At 39.6% G+C, this 17332-nt stretch overlaps 3 protein-coding genes across 11 annotated transcripts in view; 1 reads left to right on the top strand and 2 right to left on the bottom strand.

Moving 5' to 3' along the window:
- The window catches only part of ube2o (ubiquitin-conjugating enzyme E2O), a 60060-nt gene extending 57495 nt beyond the window's left edge, over positions 1 to 2565 (bottom strand). For 2 of the 5 annotated variants that reach the window (XM_081610181.1, XM_081610184.1), the window contains exon 1: positions 1996 to 2546. In XM_081610181.1, coding sequence (XP_081466307.1) covers positions 1996 to 2439 — 444 coding nt within the window. In that variant the 5' untranslated portion in view covers positions 2440 to 2546. Of the gene's footprint in view, positions 1 to 1995 lie in introns of all 5 variants that reach the window. The other 3 variants (XM_008417529.3, XM_008417519.3, XM_081610187.1) reach the window with 2 other exon arrangements.
- On the top strand, positions 2565 to 8663 carry aanat1 (arylalkylamine N-acetyltransferase 1). The gene is made up of 4 exons (XM_008417553.3): positions 2565 to 4312; positions 5217 to 5371; positions 6590 to 7549; positions 7772 to 8663. The coding sequence occupies exons 1-3, from the start codon at positions 4162 to 4164 to the stop codon at positions 6893 to 6895; spliced, it is 612 nt and encodes a 203-aa protein (XP_008415775.1). The 5' UTR covers positions 2565 to 4161; the 3' UTR covers positions 6896 to 7549; positions 7772 to 8663.
- Positions 8664 to 9207: 544 nt separating this feature from the next.
- Positions 9208 to 17332, bottom strand: part of LOC103469703 (inactive rhomboid protein 2) — a 54481-nt gene continuing 46356 nt past the window's right edge. For 4 of the 5 annotated variants that reach the window (XM_017304256.2, XM_017304297.2, XM_081610203.1 and 1 more), the window contains exon 18: positions 9208 to 13529. In XM_017304256.2, the coding sequence (XP_017159745.1) occupies positions 13098 to 13529 (432 nt within the window). In that variant the 3' untranslated portion in view covers positions 9208 to 13097. The remainder of the gene's footprint in view (positions 13530 to 17332) is intronic. The other variant, XR_014088699.1, reaches the window with a different exon arrangement.

Below are 17332 nucleotides of genomic sequence, written 5' to 3'. Positions count from 1 at the left end.
GCTTCAAGTTAAACCAGACTGTCCAGCGCAAAATTGTGCAGAACTGCACGGCTCAAAATAATGTCACAAACTTTCTCAAACGTGCCACACAGTTAATCATGCCTCCGTAGAGGAACTCTCCTGTAATACTAGCTTCATCTATAAATCCCAGTGAATTAATGGAAGACCAAATTGACAATGACAACCCATTAGACTGCAATTACACATTAGAGATACACAGCAACAGGCTTTTTAAATATCTTTATACCTACTCTGGGTATTAAAGTTCAGCCTAAATAGTGGAGCAGTAAACTTTACATTAAAGAAACATTTTTCTCTTCAATCCAACTAAATAAAACTTGTTCAAAGCCACAAATGTTCTGTGAACCTTTGAGATTTTGGGCTCAAAGCAAACAGGAAGCTGCTGTGTAAAAAGTAAAAGTGAGTTCTGGATGCTCACAAATGGACAGTAAAGGTTTCGATGGCCACCTCTGCAGGACATACTGTGTCCAAATGGCATTGTTGGAGTAACACCGGTAAACCTTTGTTATGACAGGTTGAATGACCAACCAGAACTTTACCCATTCATTAAAAAAACACACAACTGCAAAAACAGAACTGAGAGTTTCAACAGGCTTCTTCTGGTGCCGTCCAGAAAAAGAAATCAGGCTGTTCAGCTTTTCCAGACTCATTTTTCTTTGAACCTGTGTTGACTCTTCTACTGGTGAAGGGAAATCCTAACTATTGTACACAAACTAAAACAAACGCTTCCCCATTTCTTAATTAGCAACAAGGAAAACACAAACTAAAACATGTCAATCAGGAACTGAGCAGAGGTTTTAAAAGGATCTTGTATTGAATCGAGACTACTTTTCAAATAATGGACGACAGATTTGCTCAGGCAACACAATCAGAACTAGAATAAGTAGTAAATAATTACATTTAATTGGGTAACTTTAGTGAAAAAATTTACTTTTAAATGGGAATAGTTTTACTACACCATACTTTTACTTGAGTAATATCATTATGAAGCTTCACTTTCATGAGTAAAATTCCTGGATACTTTACCCACAGAATGAGAAACAAACACGTTTTTACTAAAAATGACAGAAACCTAAATGATACTTACAGTTTGTACAAAAACCTTTTATGTTATTTCACTTCTGCTTATTCATTTGGAGGTCAACATACAAAAAACATCATATATTGTAAATGGAAGTACTTCACCCTGTTGTAACATTTAAATATTCATTTGGCATTATGTAATTATGTTATTTATTTTGTATTATTGATTTTATTTTAGTCTTTAAAATACCAGAATTTGCTACGTCTACTTTGTATCCATCTTTGACAATAAACCAGTAAACCAAGACATGGATCAACTGATTAATAGATTGGTGCATTATTTTCCAGATTCATCCAGAGTCCATAGTCATGCTTGGCTACCAAGGAATCTACAGATATGTAAACAACCAAATCATTTCGTAACAGAACACCACTAACAAGCATTTTTTCATGTCAACACTAATTTGTCTCTGTGTGGTGTTGGTTCAGGACTGTCAGTCCATTCAACCAAAGTTAGCGTTTGATTAGTAACTGCTAGATAGCCTGGTCACACCCAGCTGAGGAACTCCAGAATCAGGATGAAATAATCAATATGTGTGATTTTACAAGCTGGACACCTGCTGAAACATGGACACCTGCACAAAGTCGACTGTTGACTGAATACATTTAGCTTAGCAAAATGAAAACTGTGAGATAGAACAGCCCTATTTAGCTGAGAGATAGGCAGCTAGCCTGCTAGCTAGCTTGTGTGCTTAGATGCTAGCCAATTAGCGAGCTAGGTTTGTAGTTCCAGGCAGATTAGGGGGGAACCTTATCCCTGACTGACTTCTGTGCAGATTTATCTCCAGCAAAAACTCAAAAACAAACGCGTTAGTGTTGAGCAGCATCGTAGTCAGGCTGGAACAGACACCCGTTGTCAATGTAAGCAGTTAAAACAAAAGCCGGTGGTACCTTTGTCTCTCTGATGTCCTGCTTGGCTCCTTCGGGGTACCACTGCACGCGGACAAACCCCCTTCCGAGAGGCCGACTCGGGGTGTCCACGGCACTTTCAGTATCCGAACCACACGGGACTCGTCCTCCTCCTCCTGCGCCGCCGCCCCCACCACCACCGCCGCCTCTCCCTCCGCCATCGTCGAGGTCCGAATCTGAGTTAAAATCCTCCTCCCCGTGAATCATCCGAACGATGCCGTACCGGACTGAGCCGCGATACCGTCCGGAGACCAGGTCGTGGGAAAACAGCAGCCGCTGCGAGCCGTCTGCCGTGGGAGACAGAGCCATGGATGGAGGTTCCGAACCCGGGCTCGGTGCGGGAGAAAGGCCGGGTGTCGGGGATGCAGCCGTGCGCGTTTCGTCCGTTGGTGCTGTCGCCGCATCCGATGCTACGGGCTCCGCCATCGCTGCTGTTGTCAAGGAGTGATGTAAGTAGCGCGAGGATGACGGTGAAGTGAAAGGGCTGAAACTGGAAGCAGTGAGGTGCACGTGTTTACGTAGAGACGGAGGGGATACGTGGTATGTAGTGGTTAGGCGCGTCACCACGCAGTACCATGTGCCACCACTAGGAGGCGCCCTTAAACACAAATTTGAGGACAATAATTTTGAAAGTCAACATCGCTGCTATTTTAAGGAGAAATTTAGAGCTCGCCAAAACAGACACTCCCCAATAAATTTACAGGAGTCAATTATATTTTTAATATTTAAATATATATGGATATAAAGCAATCTATAACTGTTTCTATGTATCAAAAACTTATATTGTGTACAAAATGTTGACAAATAATTTAAGATTCTTTAACATGAAATAAAAGAAGTGCACCAACTTGATGTATTTATTCCTTTATATACTTTTTGCATTTATTCGTTTTTCTCCTTTGAATTTCTTAGTATGCATTGTGTATTTTTACGCATTTTATTGTGCTTGAAAATATGTAGAAGAATGCATGTGCTCAGACAATTAAGAAACCTATTTTATTTTTGAATAATATTACAGTTATTCAAAAAATGTTGAATAATTATTTTTGAATAATAATAATTATTCAATATTAAAATTATTCAAAAATAACTACTGACATTTCACAAATTATTCAGTAAACAATTCAAATTGACGACATTTCCCTGGAGGAAAAGATATTTAAAAAGTAGCCGTAAAATGGACTCTATTAAAAAAGGGCTAAATTGTCTCGTAGTTTGAAGCAACAATAGGTGTTTGATAGAATATAATTAAATTTCCAGGAGCACAGTGAAGCATTAGCATCAGCTACAGTGATGAAATATTCTTTTTTATATACATAATTATTATTATTTTAGATCTTTGCTTGCATAATGACACACTTTTCTTTTGACCTCGTTTTCTGAATGAACCTATCAGGGCCCCCGCTGTAAAGTTCGGGATTTGCCACATCTTACATAAATAATGTTTGTCCATAACGATCAGTGCATTTAATGCTGATGAGGTGACAAACAAACTCCTACACATCCTGTAATCCTCTTACAGAACTGGAAAATAAAGCAGGGAATTTAACATAAACGGAGCTTAACGGAGCAACATTCAGCTGACTGAAAGTCTCCTACAGAAAAATAAGATCATGTAATTAAGTCCTGCAGAGCGCCCAATTAGGCAAGACCAGCAGAGATGAAATCGGAGGGTTTTGTGTCACAAAATTGATGGGGAAAAATACAGTTTATCCCTCTGAAGGATTAATGCACATATCTGCTGTCCTGCTGTGACCCAGGGTCACATCTATAATAGATAAAAAAGCTTAATTAGATACTGCAACTCATGATCCAGGAATCTAACTCTGACGCATAAGGATCATTATAAACACACGATTGGCCCCGCTTACCCCGGGTAAATATGTTTATTGTTCAACCTGCTCGCCAGGAAAGGAGGCTTTGGGCTTCCAGCTCACCCCGGGATTAGAAGCGGCCGCCCCTGCGCACCAATATAAATCCTCCCGGCGCGTCGCGTCCAGCTCAGTCTTTACGCACGAGTCCGGCAGCGCGTCGAGGAAACTTATCTGCGAAGCTGCTGTTCACGAGTGGACGCGAATAAAACAGTTACAAGTGGTATTATCAGTGTCTTTAACCTGCCTGCTTCTGAAGACAAACGGGACAGGAGGGATGTCCGTGCTGGGCGCACTGCCGTTCATGAAGCCGCTGCACCATGTGCGCTCCCCGGTGCCGCAGGGCCGCCGCCACACGCTGCCGGCCAGCGAGTTCCGCTCCCTGAGTCCGGAGGACGCGATCAGCGTGTTCGAGATAGAAAGAGAAGGTAAAACGAGCTTTTGACTTGGAGAGTCTCAGCGCTAAGGTTGCCGTTGCTATCTAATTCAACCAGTAGATCACAATTACTGCACACTCCAACTATATGCTTTCATACATGTAGTCAAAAAGAGGCATTCTTGGAGTAATAAATGTTAGTAATTTAAACTTGGAGTGGACCGTGGTTGATTGTAACACCTTTTACTCTTGCAAAATGTATTTGTACAACGGCATATTGCAGATATAAAAAGATTATTCAATTTCAGCAAAAAAAAAAAGCACATGCACAAGCTGCTCAATGTGCTAATTGTTACACAAAAACTGTTTATCCGCAGTTTATCTGCTAACTAACCTGATGACAGGCTCCATTATGAGGAAGAAATTTTAATGTAACAGAAAGCAAGGGGAAGGGCGTGAGCAGCATATACACAAAGATGATTGACAATTCTAAGACCCCCTTCCTGTCTCTGATTGGTTTCTGAGCAGTGTAAATCAGCAGGTGGCGGTAGGACCACAGGGAGGAGATAAAGGCACTTTTTCACAGAATGTCTCTCTCAAACCGTCAAGACATATTATAAAAGTTACATACTGCAGCTTTTAAAAAAAAAAACAGACATTCGGACCTTAATCCTGACATCTAAGCTCAGTAAAAGTTCAGAAACATTCTAAGATTTGGGGTTGAAAAAGTTTGAGTTGTCGGAGCAAGACTTTTTAACTTTATCTCCAGGTTTAGCCACAGCGCTAATGCTAGAGTCACGCTTGCTAGCAAGCTAAGCTTCTTAAACTAAAGTGAGTGGTTGCCAAGGAACGGCACGTGAGGAAGTGGTTGCCAAGGAACGGCGCATTCGAGGTGGAATAGATTTAACGTTCAAAAACTCACTCAAGATTCTCTTCCATTGTTTTTCACCTAACAGCCTTCATCTCAGTGTCCGGAGAATGCCCGCTCCACCTGGACGAGGTGCGTCACTTCCTCACGCTGTGTCCCGAGCTTTCTCTCGGCTGGTTCGAGGAGGGACGGCTGGTGGCGTTCATCATCGGCTCTCTGTGGGACCAGGAGAGGCTAACCATGGTGAGACCGGAGATAAGCGCGCCGAGAGTGGCTACCTGACCGGGAAAACGAGTAACAGATTTATTTATGGAGGGCGTTTATAGTGATTGTGAACTGAAATATTTCTGGAGACACAGATTTTTTTAAATTATTTGTATATATATATATATATATATATATATATATATATATATTCACCAATTTGTTCATACAAAACAACCATTATTTCCTACCAAACAGAAGTTTTGATCTACAAAATATCCAATTAAATTAGCAAAGAGAACAAAGAACAAAGCAATGTGAGAGAAAAAAACGTTAATTAAATTGGATAAATTAAAGTCAAACACAAATCACAGAAGTGATGTCATAACAAAAATGCAATTATTTAACACGTGGGTTAGACTTTTTTTTTTTCTTTCTTTGTAGGAGTTTCTGATTTTTCTCACCCCATTCCTATCTAACTTGCAATATAACTACACTACAACTATTAACATTTTTGAAGACTGTGTAATACTATGATAAATATCAGGGGTATTTATTGTAGTACTTACTACTGAACTAGCAAAATTAGCTCAGCAAATGTAGGTTTTATCTGCTAGCTAAGACTGGCATGTAGCCTGTATGTACTGACTCTGCCAGTCGCTAGAGCCTTGTTATTCACATGAAGAATTCATACGTCCTTTACAAAACCGTTGAAACACTGATTATATGCGTCGATGGACTTCAGGACGTGAAGCTCCTCCATGGTGTAAAAACTCTTTGGGTTCACTAATGAACAATGTCAGGGTAGATCAGAAGTAGCTTGTCCACATCGTTTGACATGTTTCCATTATCTGTTTCATATGGGTTGATTCTGACAACACAGATTTTGTTGATATGTCTTTCTCCTGCACATTGGGCAAGAGTGTCAATATGGTCTTTCTGTTGGTGTCGAAGCCATGGTCCATCTATGCTTTGAGCTTGCCTACCAAGATGGCGGTTCTGGTTCAGACTTGTTGGAACTATGTATTCATCACCAGTAATCTGATCAATCATTCCAGTCCTGGTAGTGATATTTGCCCTGATTAGTACAAATAAAAAGACAGGAAAAGGAGATGCTTTGAGTTTCATCAGTAGTAACCAAAGCAGACAGAGTTAAAAATTAGTGGAAGGGTAACTCATGTTGGGAGTTTGGTGGGAGGCTGACTCTCTCTTACTTACATAATCCTACATGTCTCCTGTTGTCTCTCTGTTCTCCAGGATGCTTTGACTCTCCATAAGCCTCATGGAGCCACGGTCCATATCCACGTCCTCGCCGTCCACCGGACCTTCAGGCAGCAGGGGAAGGGCTCTATTCTGATGTGGCGCTACCTGCAGTACCTCCGCTGTCTGCCCTACGTGCGACGCGCTGTCCTGATGTGCGAGGACTTTCTGGTTCCCTTCTACCAGAAGTCAGGGTTCAAGGCTTTGGGCCCCGCTGAGATCACCGTGGGACCCCTCAACTTCATCGAGATGTTCTACCCAGTCAGGGGCCACTCCTTTATGCGGCGCAACAGTGGATGCTGAAGGATGGGACTTTGGTTTAACGTTTCCAAAAACAGGATGCATTGACACTCCTTAAGCCTCGCGTAGTGGAGGCATGTGAGTGGAGCAGGGATTTGTCTAATCTCTGAGTGAAAAATGTTCAGCAGCCGGTGAGAAGAGAGCCTTCGCGAAGCTGTAAACAAAGAGCTGACCTCCAGCTTTCAGCAACTGTTGGATACGTTCTTGTTGGCTGGAAACCGTCAAAATTTGTGCTGAAGAGAGAGAAGTTGCCATTGGAGCAAAGAGTGCGAGCGGCAACTTCATGAAACTTTGAAAAACGAAACATTGTGTGTTTTGAAAGACAATGCCGGACACTTAACGAACTGCAAGCTGCCTTTTCTTTCATCCAGTCCTTGTTCTAAATGGTTTGTTATAGTTCAAACTACGACTGGGCAAAACAACAATAAAAATAGATATGATAGACAAGTGATCAATATCAATAGATTTTACATCCAGTTGAGTTTTTGCACATCATTCTGGGGGATGTAAGCAGAGGAAAGGTTTTAGCCACTCAACCTCTTAACAGCTAGCTAAGCAAAGTTGGTAGAATCAACTCACTCGCTCACTCTTTGGTTGCCTAGCAGCTCCCTCTGGTTACCTAGCAACAACTTGTGGAGTAAGCAGCAACAGTTTAAGGCAGGGGTGTCAAACTCCAGTCCTGAAGGGCCGCTGTCCTGCAGTTTTTAGATGTGCCACAGGTACAAAACACCTGAATCAAATGGCTTAATTACCTCCTCAGTTCTCCAGAGCCTTGCTAATGACCTAATTATTCTATTCAGGTGTGGTGCAGCAGAGGCACTTCTAAAAGTTGCAGGACACCGGCCCTCGAGGACTGGAGTTTGACACCCCTGCTTTAAGGTTTCTCCACTGTGCCTCACAACTGCTTAAAAAAAATGGCGTGGAGTGAAAACTGGATAAAACAGAAAAGGTCGCGTCATCAGTTTGGCAGTATTTCAGATATTTAAAACAAAAACGAATCAATAATTATTGATAGAAAGATATGAAACCGTTACATGTTTTTCAGCTATATCTCCCAGCTGTAGTTCAGACTTTGGAAACCAAAACATAAATGCTGGATGCTGGGTGTTTGAAGCCACATTAAGAGGTTTATACTTTTATAGATGAGAACAAATTTGCTGGCACTTGTGAAAAAAACGTGGAAAAAGCCTTACAGTAAACGCCTCGCTCATTGTAACCAACCACCCAATGTGGAGTTGGTTAAAAACTATTTTATTGTTACTTTTCCCCACAGAATAAATAAACTCAAAAGTTATGTCAGACTCTTAAATTACATAATCTTTTGTATTAGTTGTAACATTTCAGATAAAACATTCAACAAATCTGTAACAGGTGAGCTGTAAAATGTAACGTCAGTATTGTAACAGCATAAGTACATTGCCAACGTAATGAAGTTAAATTGTATGATGAATGTATGATGAATTATGGATGAGTGAAATCAGCTATCAATGTGTTGTTACGGATCTGATTGTGTTTTGCTTTTCTTTAACACATTGGTGTTCCTGTTCGCAAACATCCCGACAATCTGTTTGCCCATCAGCTGTGAACACGGTGTATAAAAACAGATCTCAACTCTTACAAACAAGAATTATATAATCACAGAACCGCAAAAATGGAAGAAATGTGTATTTTTCCTTGTAAGATGTCACCCAATTTGCCTCCTAAATCCTCAGGGGTTGAATGTTTTTGTTGTACAGTTTTATTTTTAAAGTATAAAGGCTTTATTTTCTGACTTTTCTGAATTTGTTTTCTTGTGTGGAAATGTTTATATATGAAAATGTCAATTTGTCAACGTTTTTATCAGAACTTCCACTAGCACGCCGTTTCGGGTGAAAATAGGAAATTTAAGGGGTAAAAATTAGTTTGATATTGTGAAACATGTAGATGTAGCAAAATTAGAAGACATCTGCAAAAGAGGAATATTTTTCACAACAATGTGGATTTAAATAGTAAGATCTGAGCAGTTCTGAATCTCCACGAAAGCTGATTTTCAGTAAAAGGTTTGGATTATATTGATATGGTAAATGAGAAATTATTTTAGTAATTATTGATTATTCTGACTGCAAAAATTGGAAAACTTATCTATACAGTGTAAGGCTGATTGTATTTTTTGATTAACTAAGTAACTGAATAGCAAAAGGTACCAGATTTTTAAAAATATTTTTTTAGTTAACTGATTAAATTGGCAATTATTTCAATCAGTTTATCATGATTAATTGGATTATTTCAGCCATAATAGATAGTGAAGAGGTTATAAGAAAAAAAACAGAGTCAAGTATATCTAAGTGTTGTTTATTTTAACATGGCTTCTTTAAAATGAACATTTCTTACAGATTTATCAAAAGTGAAGCAAAACAGAACAGTGTCAAGGCCATCACCTTAGGTTTAATCGAAACATTCCCTTTTCCCCCTCAAATAAATAGAAAAAAAAAAACAGTAAATGATTTGGTCCTGACATAAAACAGCAGAGGAAGTGCAGCTTGCATTCATCATGGTTGACATGCTCAAATATCCAAAGGCACAGTAAGGAGGCTTCCTAAACAACAAAAAAAATTCTATTTAACCAGGTTTATGACTCGTTTTCTCATAAATACCAGCTGATCAGTGACCCAGTCTCACCGACTACTGTAATTAACAAAACCCACATAATCCTCCTCAACATTACTGCAGCTTTTCAAGCAGCTGCAGGCCGACACTTTTTAGCCAAATACTTAAAATACAGTCAGATGCTGTTAGAAATGTTTCACTTGTCAGGGTTTTTACCCAGACCTTGCTCACATTGTCAGGGAGCCGATAAAACAGCAACATTGATCGATCAGGGCAAGAAGCTGGGACGGAAAAACACTGAATACCACCAAGGATCTTTAGTCCAGCTTCAGGGAAAATATCTTAGTACACTTGAAATGAGACAGAACTAACTTACAAGTAACTTTTTAGTTAGAAATAATTCCTCAATATTGATGAAACTCACAATATGGGAATATTATGAGTTAAAATATCTAGCTGTGGTGGCAGATTACTTCACTTATAGGTAATTTTTCATTAAAACTCGAAAAACTCATATTGGGAATTTACTGTATCGTTTATAATTTATAAGGGAAAATTTGATTTATTGCCTATTGATTTTAATTAATGATGTTAAAAATAAAACAAAACTGACACTTATTGGAAATAATTTTTACAAGAGCACCAATAAATATTAGTAAATTTGAAAATATGATTTAAAAAGTTACTATGTGCAGTTTAAATCACACTTCATTAAGTGGCGTCCTAAAGACTATTTAAAATAGGATTTTTTAAGAGTATATTGGTGATATTAATGATTTGCCATGCACTCAGAGCCGTACAGTTACCTGAAGAAGAAAAAAAAACAGTAATTTTTAGCGTTACCACAAAATATCACAATATTGGTGTTAATTTTGTATTTTCAAGTGTGCTAAAATATTTGTACTATAAACCAGACTAAAATTACTTGGTAAAACTTTGTGTTTTGGAGTGTAAAGAAGGCGAAACAGACCAACCATCTTACCTCAAAAAATACTTTGATTAGACAAAAAAGAAAAGCTATGCAGAGTTTAATCCTGAAATAAATATAACCAGAGGCGTTTGTGGACATTTTATGGGGCCAAAATGTTAGTGGCAGCATGAAAAAGCAGCAGGTGAAGTCACTTTGGTAAGGGAGCCACAGTTTGCCTTTAAGATGAATAAATCCACGGTTAGTGAGGCGTCTCTGTTGGTTTAAGGCAGGAAGAGGTTTCAGACCAACTATTCCAGCTGCATATTTAGAGTAATACATGGAGCATACCGTTAGGAAGGTTTACGATGATGAAGTCTGCATTCAATAAGTGAGCTTTTTCAGATCCAGCAGGTGGGAAAGGGGCTATTTCAGAGTTTCTCCAGTTTTAATCACCCCTGAATGGCTGCCAGGAGATTAAAGGAAAAAACAAATCAAAGAAACCCTACAGGTACTTTTCTCCTGGTCGGTAACATTATGACATGATATAAAGTAAAAAAAACAACAACAAAAAAGAATACTTCCCCTTTTAATTAAATGAACTCTGCAGAAAAATGGCTTTTTATTTGTGGGCATAGAATAAAGGGATCTAAAAACAACTCCATGACATGCTTCTTGGATGCTTATAAACAATATTAAAACTACACATTTTCCCCCTTGTTCTGAATTAAATGCTACGTAGTGTTGGATGGTGGAATAAAAGGCTGTTGGTGGAGGAGTTTGAATACTCTTGCAGAGAAGAGAACCGCTTTTTAGGTGGTATACGAAAAATTTACAGGTGAAAACCTGTAAATTTTCACCTTATTTACAGGTGAAAACCTGTAAATTTACCCTTTTTGAAACAATAAGAGCAATTTAATAAAGGGTTCAAGGATCCCCCAATACATGTAAAAAAAAACAAGATGGATACATTTATGTACCAAATCTGGCCCAGCATAAATTTTTTAGACATGTAGAAAGAACCTCCAATAGTTGTGTGCTTAAATACAACTTAGGGATGCTCCAACCAGGTTTTCCGCTGCCGATTCCAATAACGATCACCAATGAGGCCGATCTCTGCCGATCACCGATCTTTGCCGATCACCTGAATTGATTGTTTAGTTTTTGCTTTAGGTATAAATGCCACTATGTGATCTGACAAAAATAAAAAAATTATCTAGCAATAAATTCACCTAATTTAGGCATAAAACATGCAAAATACTTGCAGGCACAATACAGAAGCTGCTCAGTCAAAAGGATAACTGAAACTCCTGCAATCAGTAAAATAATATTTAATAGTAAGGCTCTCAGTGCCATCAATTATACAGGAGTCAAATAAATCTGCCTTTATCAAATAATGTCAAGTAAAAAAGGAAACATTCACTCAAAGTCAAATGCAGGCAGCATCAAAATAAACAATCCTTCCTGGTAGCATGGCTAGCTGATTAATGCTGGTTCTGATTGGTTGTTTCTTATTGGCTAGCTGATTAATGCTGGTTCACTTCGTTAGATAGATAGAGATCGATCGATCGATCTGTCCATTTACTGCTTGCGCAGTGTGAAGGGCAGATGAGACAGCTTCAGGCTGCGAATGAGATACAGGCAGTGGCACAAAAAGTGGGTATGCAGTGCATGCAACGCATAGGGGCGCAACACCAGAGGGGGCGCCAAAACCCCGCCTGGAGGGGGCGGCGCGCCGATGATGTTTTCCCAAACACTTCAGCGCGCCTTACGCTCCTTCACCTCGCACACATAACGAGGTAAATGAAGCGAGTTTTACCCTTCACGTATCGTCGCCTCGGGGGGGGAGTGGGGGCGCCGATTTATGTTTTCGCATCCACCTGAATAATGTGTAGTTGCGCCACTGGATACAGGTGATCGGCAACAAGAAACCGTGATCGGCGATCACCAATCATACACTTTTTCAAGGAAGTCGGCCGATAATGATCGGTGGCCGACTTCATCAATCAAATCAAAGATGTTTTTATCTGTATATTATCAAATTACATGCATGTGAAAAGGCGTTCAACGTTATTTAACTCAAAGAAGTACTAATTGAATACAGAGACAGATTTTTATTAATATTTTAAGTTTGTTGGGTTGTTTTATCAATGCATTCTGACACTACTGACGCTTTGATCTTCATATGGTTTAAAGCTAAAATGAGTTTCAAAAAGAAATGCAGAAATCCTCCCAAAAAAAAGTGAACTAGCCCTTTACCCCTGGACGCCATCGGAGCATTCTCCATTCTGCATTCATACAATGAGCAAAAAGAAATCTTTAAAAAAAATTGTTTTACTTTATAAGAGGAAAAGCAGAACCACTGACTGCTTCTGTAGTGTTGAAACCTGATGAATTTAATATTCCTCTAAGGAGACTTAAAGGGACGGTAGTTGCAGACTGGAGACGCTCCCATCTTCTCTGTTGGCTCAAACCTCCATCAAACTGTATTTTCTTGATTCTGATGAGCTATTTGCTTGAGAACAAATGAAAAACCCGGATCGGATCATGTCAAACCTGCCTGAGGACTGGAGTGAGTTCGAAGAGAGTCAGCAGATTGGCGAGAGGGGAAGCTTCCAGTTTTCAGATAAAAACTCTTTGATTGTCATAAAACAAAAACAAAACAGAAGACCTGGAAGCAAACTACCTCAAAGCAGAGAGAAGGCCCGAAGATTAGTGCTCCACGTCGTTGATATTGTGGTCTATGTCATACTTTTCACAAAACTTGCTTGTGAAGGGGAGGCAGGTGAGATGCTCCAGCCAGTGGAGGTTGATGGGGTAAACGTAAAACCAAACCACGAGGGAGGAGAAGAGCCCGACGTAGAAAACCAGCGACACAACGATCAGGATCCGCTTGCGGTATTTGTCGAAGGTGCCGAAGGTGACGTAGGGCAGGATGGCGAAGGAGAGCAGCAGGCCCCCTATGAAGCCGAAGATGTGGGCGATGTTGTCGATCCACGGCAGGAGGCCACACAGGAAGAGGAAGAGCACGACGCCCAGGAGCTTGAGGAAGGCGTTCCACGGCTTTTCCAGCATCTGCCAGCCTTGGAAAAGCTCGACGAAGAGGCAGGCAAGGAGTCCAAACTGGGAGCCTGCTGGACCCACCTGTACGGAGAGAGAAATAACGAAAAGTTCAGTCCAGTTTTAGCTCAACATGCTTTAACTGGTGGAAATTTTTTTTTTTTTTTCTGGGTAAAACCACACAGAGCATCAGTGGCACCTGCAGCTGTACGGCTGTGAGACCCGAGTTAAAGAAATAATCCACAAGTTAAGCTGAATCAGAGCTTCTTACTTTTTTATTTAACTTCTTAAGACAGTATCTTAAGTTCATTAAGCAAACTGAACTTGGAGAAAAGTCGCTAGAATCAGGTATTATCTGTAAAAAAAAATAAAAAAAAAATACGTCATTCTTTTCTTTTCCTGAAAATTAGTTGCAGCAGTCAAACAGGAACTGTTTCCAAAGACTCTTTTCTTTTCTGATCAAGAAAAGCGACATACTTATGAAATAAATGCATCTTAAAAATGATACTGATCGTAGTTCGCTTTGCAACACTGCAGAGTGTGCCTCAGTTATAGATACAGTTCTGGGATGGAGCTGCAGAATGGGTCAGGCAGGAACGGTGAGCAGATTAACGTGACGTCAGCGCTCAGTTTGGCCTGGTCAGCTGGCTAATCAGACGGGTGATCTGTGAACACATTAAACACCAGCAGCCTAAAAAAGGACGCGGCACTCCACCCACACGTCGCAGACACATGGAAAGACATGATCCACTCACAGAGGGCAAAGGTCATTCACAGTCAGCGGCCGGAATGGAGTCACTGTTGATAAAATGCTAGCTAAGCTACTGCTTCAGAGTTAAGTTTAGGCTGAAACTTAATTTTCCTTAAACTAACAATCACTTCACAGGATATTTTTATGCTTGGGAGGAAATTATATATTTTTTGCTTTAATGTCAATGTGAGATTTCTGCAAGTCTTGGATAAAAACTTTTTAAACCGATCTGGATAATAAGCTGAGACTAATGACCTGTTTAATAACTAGAATTAATTGGAATGTGTGTGTGATTGAATTGAAATTCTTATTTTTTTTAGGTGCTTAAAGACGACGTTAGCTGTGAATTGACGCTCTGCAAATAAACTGAGTTGAACTGATTCACCTTTTAATGTTATTCCACAAAGATATCCAAAAAGCTGAGTTGGTGTGAAGTGCATCTTCACACAGGTTACATGATTGAAGGTGACTTAACCGGTTAGGATAGATTGATGGGCTTTACAAAACATCTTCGTCATATTTTCCGCACAAAATTATTCTTAAATAATGAGATTTTAGTCTGGTCAGTTATAGCTATTAGCTGTTTTAGGGCGTCCTGCCACTTTAAATCCAAATAAGCAGCTGCTGGCCACGCCACCAAACTCTGCATTTACACTAGCAGATAAAAATGGCTGCAAAAAGTTGTTGTACATCTTTGAAAAGCATTACTAGAGCCTCCTGCACAACCAACGAATATGCAGCAAGTGGTTTCTGGATGGGAAGCCAACAACAAAACAGTTGTCCTTTTACAGCAGCCATTGTACAGCGCATACAGCAGTAAAAACCAGCTGACCAAACGTGCTGGATCTCAGCCTGGGTTGCTAGGTAATGGGCAGAGTTCCGCTGGGGTTGCTAGGTAACAGTGCCTGTTGAATGTGACTAAACAATCAGGAGGTTTTTGAAGCGGCTCATTTACCAGACGCCAAAAAACAGGTTTCGGAGTAAAAGATGCAGTTCAACCCAACCCAAATTTTGAACAAAAGTCAAAATTTGCTCAGATTGTTGACCAGACTTTCATTTGTTGCCACTTTTGAGGATGAATCCTGTTTCTGGAGCCGAGTCGAGGCGCTGCAGAGAATAACTAACCAACCAGGTGAACAGAACGTCCTCTTTCTAATTCCTCCTGGCCAGAGACAACAACTATAATCTCCACTTCCGGGCGACTGTTTCCACACAGCGTTGCTCAACGTGTTTTCACTACACATCAAACTGGAACACTGACTGAATAAGAACTCGCTTTGGTAAACAGAAGCAGGATTAGGCGCAAAATTGGCCATTTTCCAAATGCATGCATCCATGTTTTAAATGTCATTAATAAACTCTGGGAATTAAAAGAGCTTAAGCATCAGTTATTTACACAAAAATAAAACTACTTTTATGACTTTCTGCAGTAGGAGTCAAGGAATTATGCAGCAATAAAGAGTTGTGCACCTAAAATACCTCGATTATTGCATTATTTAAAAAAAGGAAATCCTACATCCTTATTTCTTTAACGTTTTTTATTGTAGTTTAATTTTAAAAAATTCTACATTACCAAAAAAATTAAGGGATTAAGGCACCAGAATCACAGGGACCCTCATAATTTAATACATAAACTATGAAAAACTATAATAAAGCTACTGCTAATACTTGTATTTTGCTGGTCAAAAATGCTCAAGAATCAAGACTGGAGTTCAACCTTTGAACTTAAAGCTTGTCAGGAACTTACTGCTGTAAGTTGTGTTAATTTTTATTAATGTATTAAATTAAGAAAAATTAACATAACTTACTGCTGTAATTAATAAAAATTAACAACTTACTGGTAGGTTGTGTTAATTTTTATTAATTCAAGATCTTTCACAAACTCACATTTAGGTTCAAAATCTAAAACTTTAAATTTATTTGACTTAAAGAGTAGAAGACGGAAAACAACAAAATACAACTCAAATGTTTTACAGTGTGATGTGATGCTCTATACGTTTAGATTTTTCAACATTATAATTTTCCACCATTATTTACATTCTGATTTAACGCATTTGGTTTCTGCTGATGCAGAATTGTGACGCATTTCTCACATCGATGATGTAAAAGTGGTCGGTGTCATGACCGTTCAGACTGCTGACACCGAAAACGATCGGATATGTGTCTGAATTAGCTCCACATATATAAGTGGCAAAAGTTTGATAGTTTTGGGGTGAAAAAGTCACAAAGTAGTAACGGAGGGCATTCAGTTTAGCATTATTTACTGTAATAATTAAAACACAGATAACTGGCATAGATGCTTCTCTATCTCTAGTTTAAAACAAGAACGGAGCAATGTTACAATCCATTTCAAGTTCCTATCCTTGACAAATCTAAACTCTCTCTCCTTCCAACCTAAGTGTTGCTGTTTGCGTTATTTTTCGATAAGGCTCCATGACTTAACGCTGACAGTATAATCCACTTAAAGCGCCTCTTTAAGTGGATTGACCGGCATGTGTCGTGTGTTGCATGTGCTTCCGCGGGTCGCTGCTGGTATTTAAAGACCTGCTGCGGGACGGTCAGGGATGAGGAGAGTTGGGTGCCAAGGTTTCCGGCTCTCGTGTCACTGAATGTCACACGGCACCATCTTACAGAATCGATAAAATGACATGTTATTGTTTTTAATTTAAGCCATGTTTAAGTTGAACAGCATCAGAGAGAGAACAAGTCTCAGGATTAACTTCTTCTTCATCGACACGTGTGGCGCTGATGGAGCCCAGACAAGGCCGGACTTTGCTACAATTGTTTTTATTTAAACTGAAAAAGTAATCCCATTCACCAAGCACTGAGGCAGTGGCCTTTGTTAGCTCACACAAAGGCATTAGGCTAATCTCTTAATAAGAAAAGTGGGCTTTCCAACCTCACATGTGGGTAAAAACCCCGTAATTTCTCTACATGCCAATTTTATTAATATTTTATGTTTTTCCCCTTTTACGGGACAATAACTGGTATCACTAATGAGGAAATCTACTTATCCAGAGACGTAGCCATGGCTGAGTCTGTGACACTTTCTCTCACGTTTTAATCTTGTGAACCAGCAGAACGGCTTCTCCTTTCCTTCAGCTCACCTGACCAGACACTCTGAAAGGGGAAATCT

The sequence above is a fragment of the Poecilia reticulata genome, chromosome 1, assembly GCF_904066995.2.
Source record: "Poecilia reticulata chromosome 1, P_reticulata-male-v2, whole genome shotgun sequence".
In the NCBI taxonomy this organism is placed as follows: Eukaryota; Metazoa; Chordata; class Actinopteri; order Cyprinodontiformes; family Poeciliidae; genus Poecilia; species Poecilia reticulata.
This window is presented reverse-complemented; position numbering and strand designations above follow the sequence as displayed.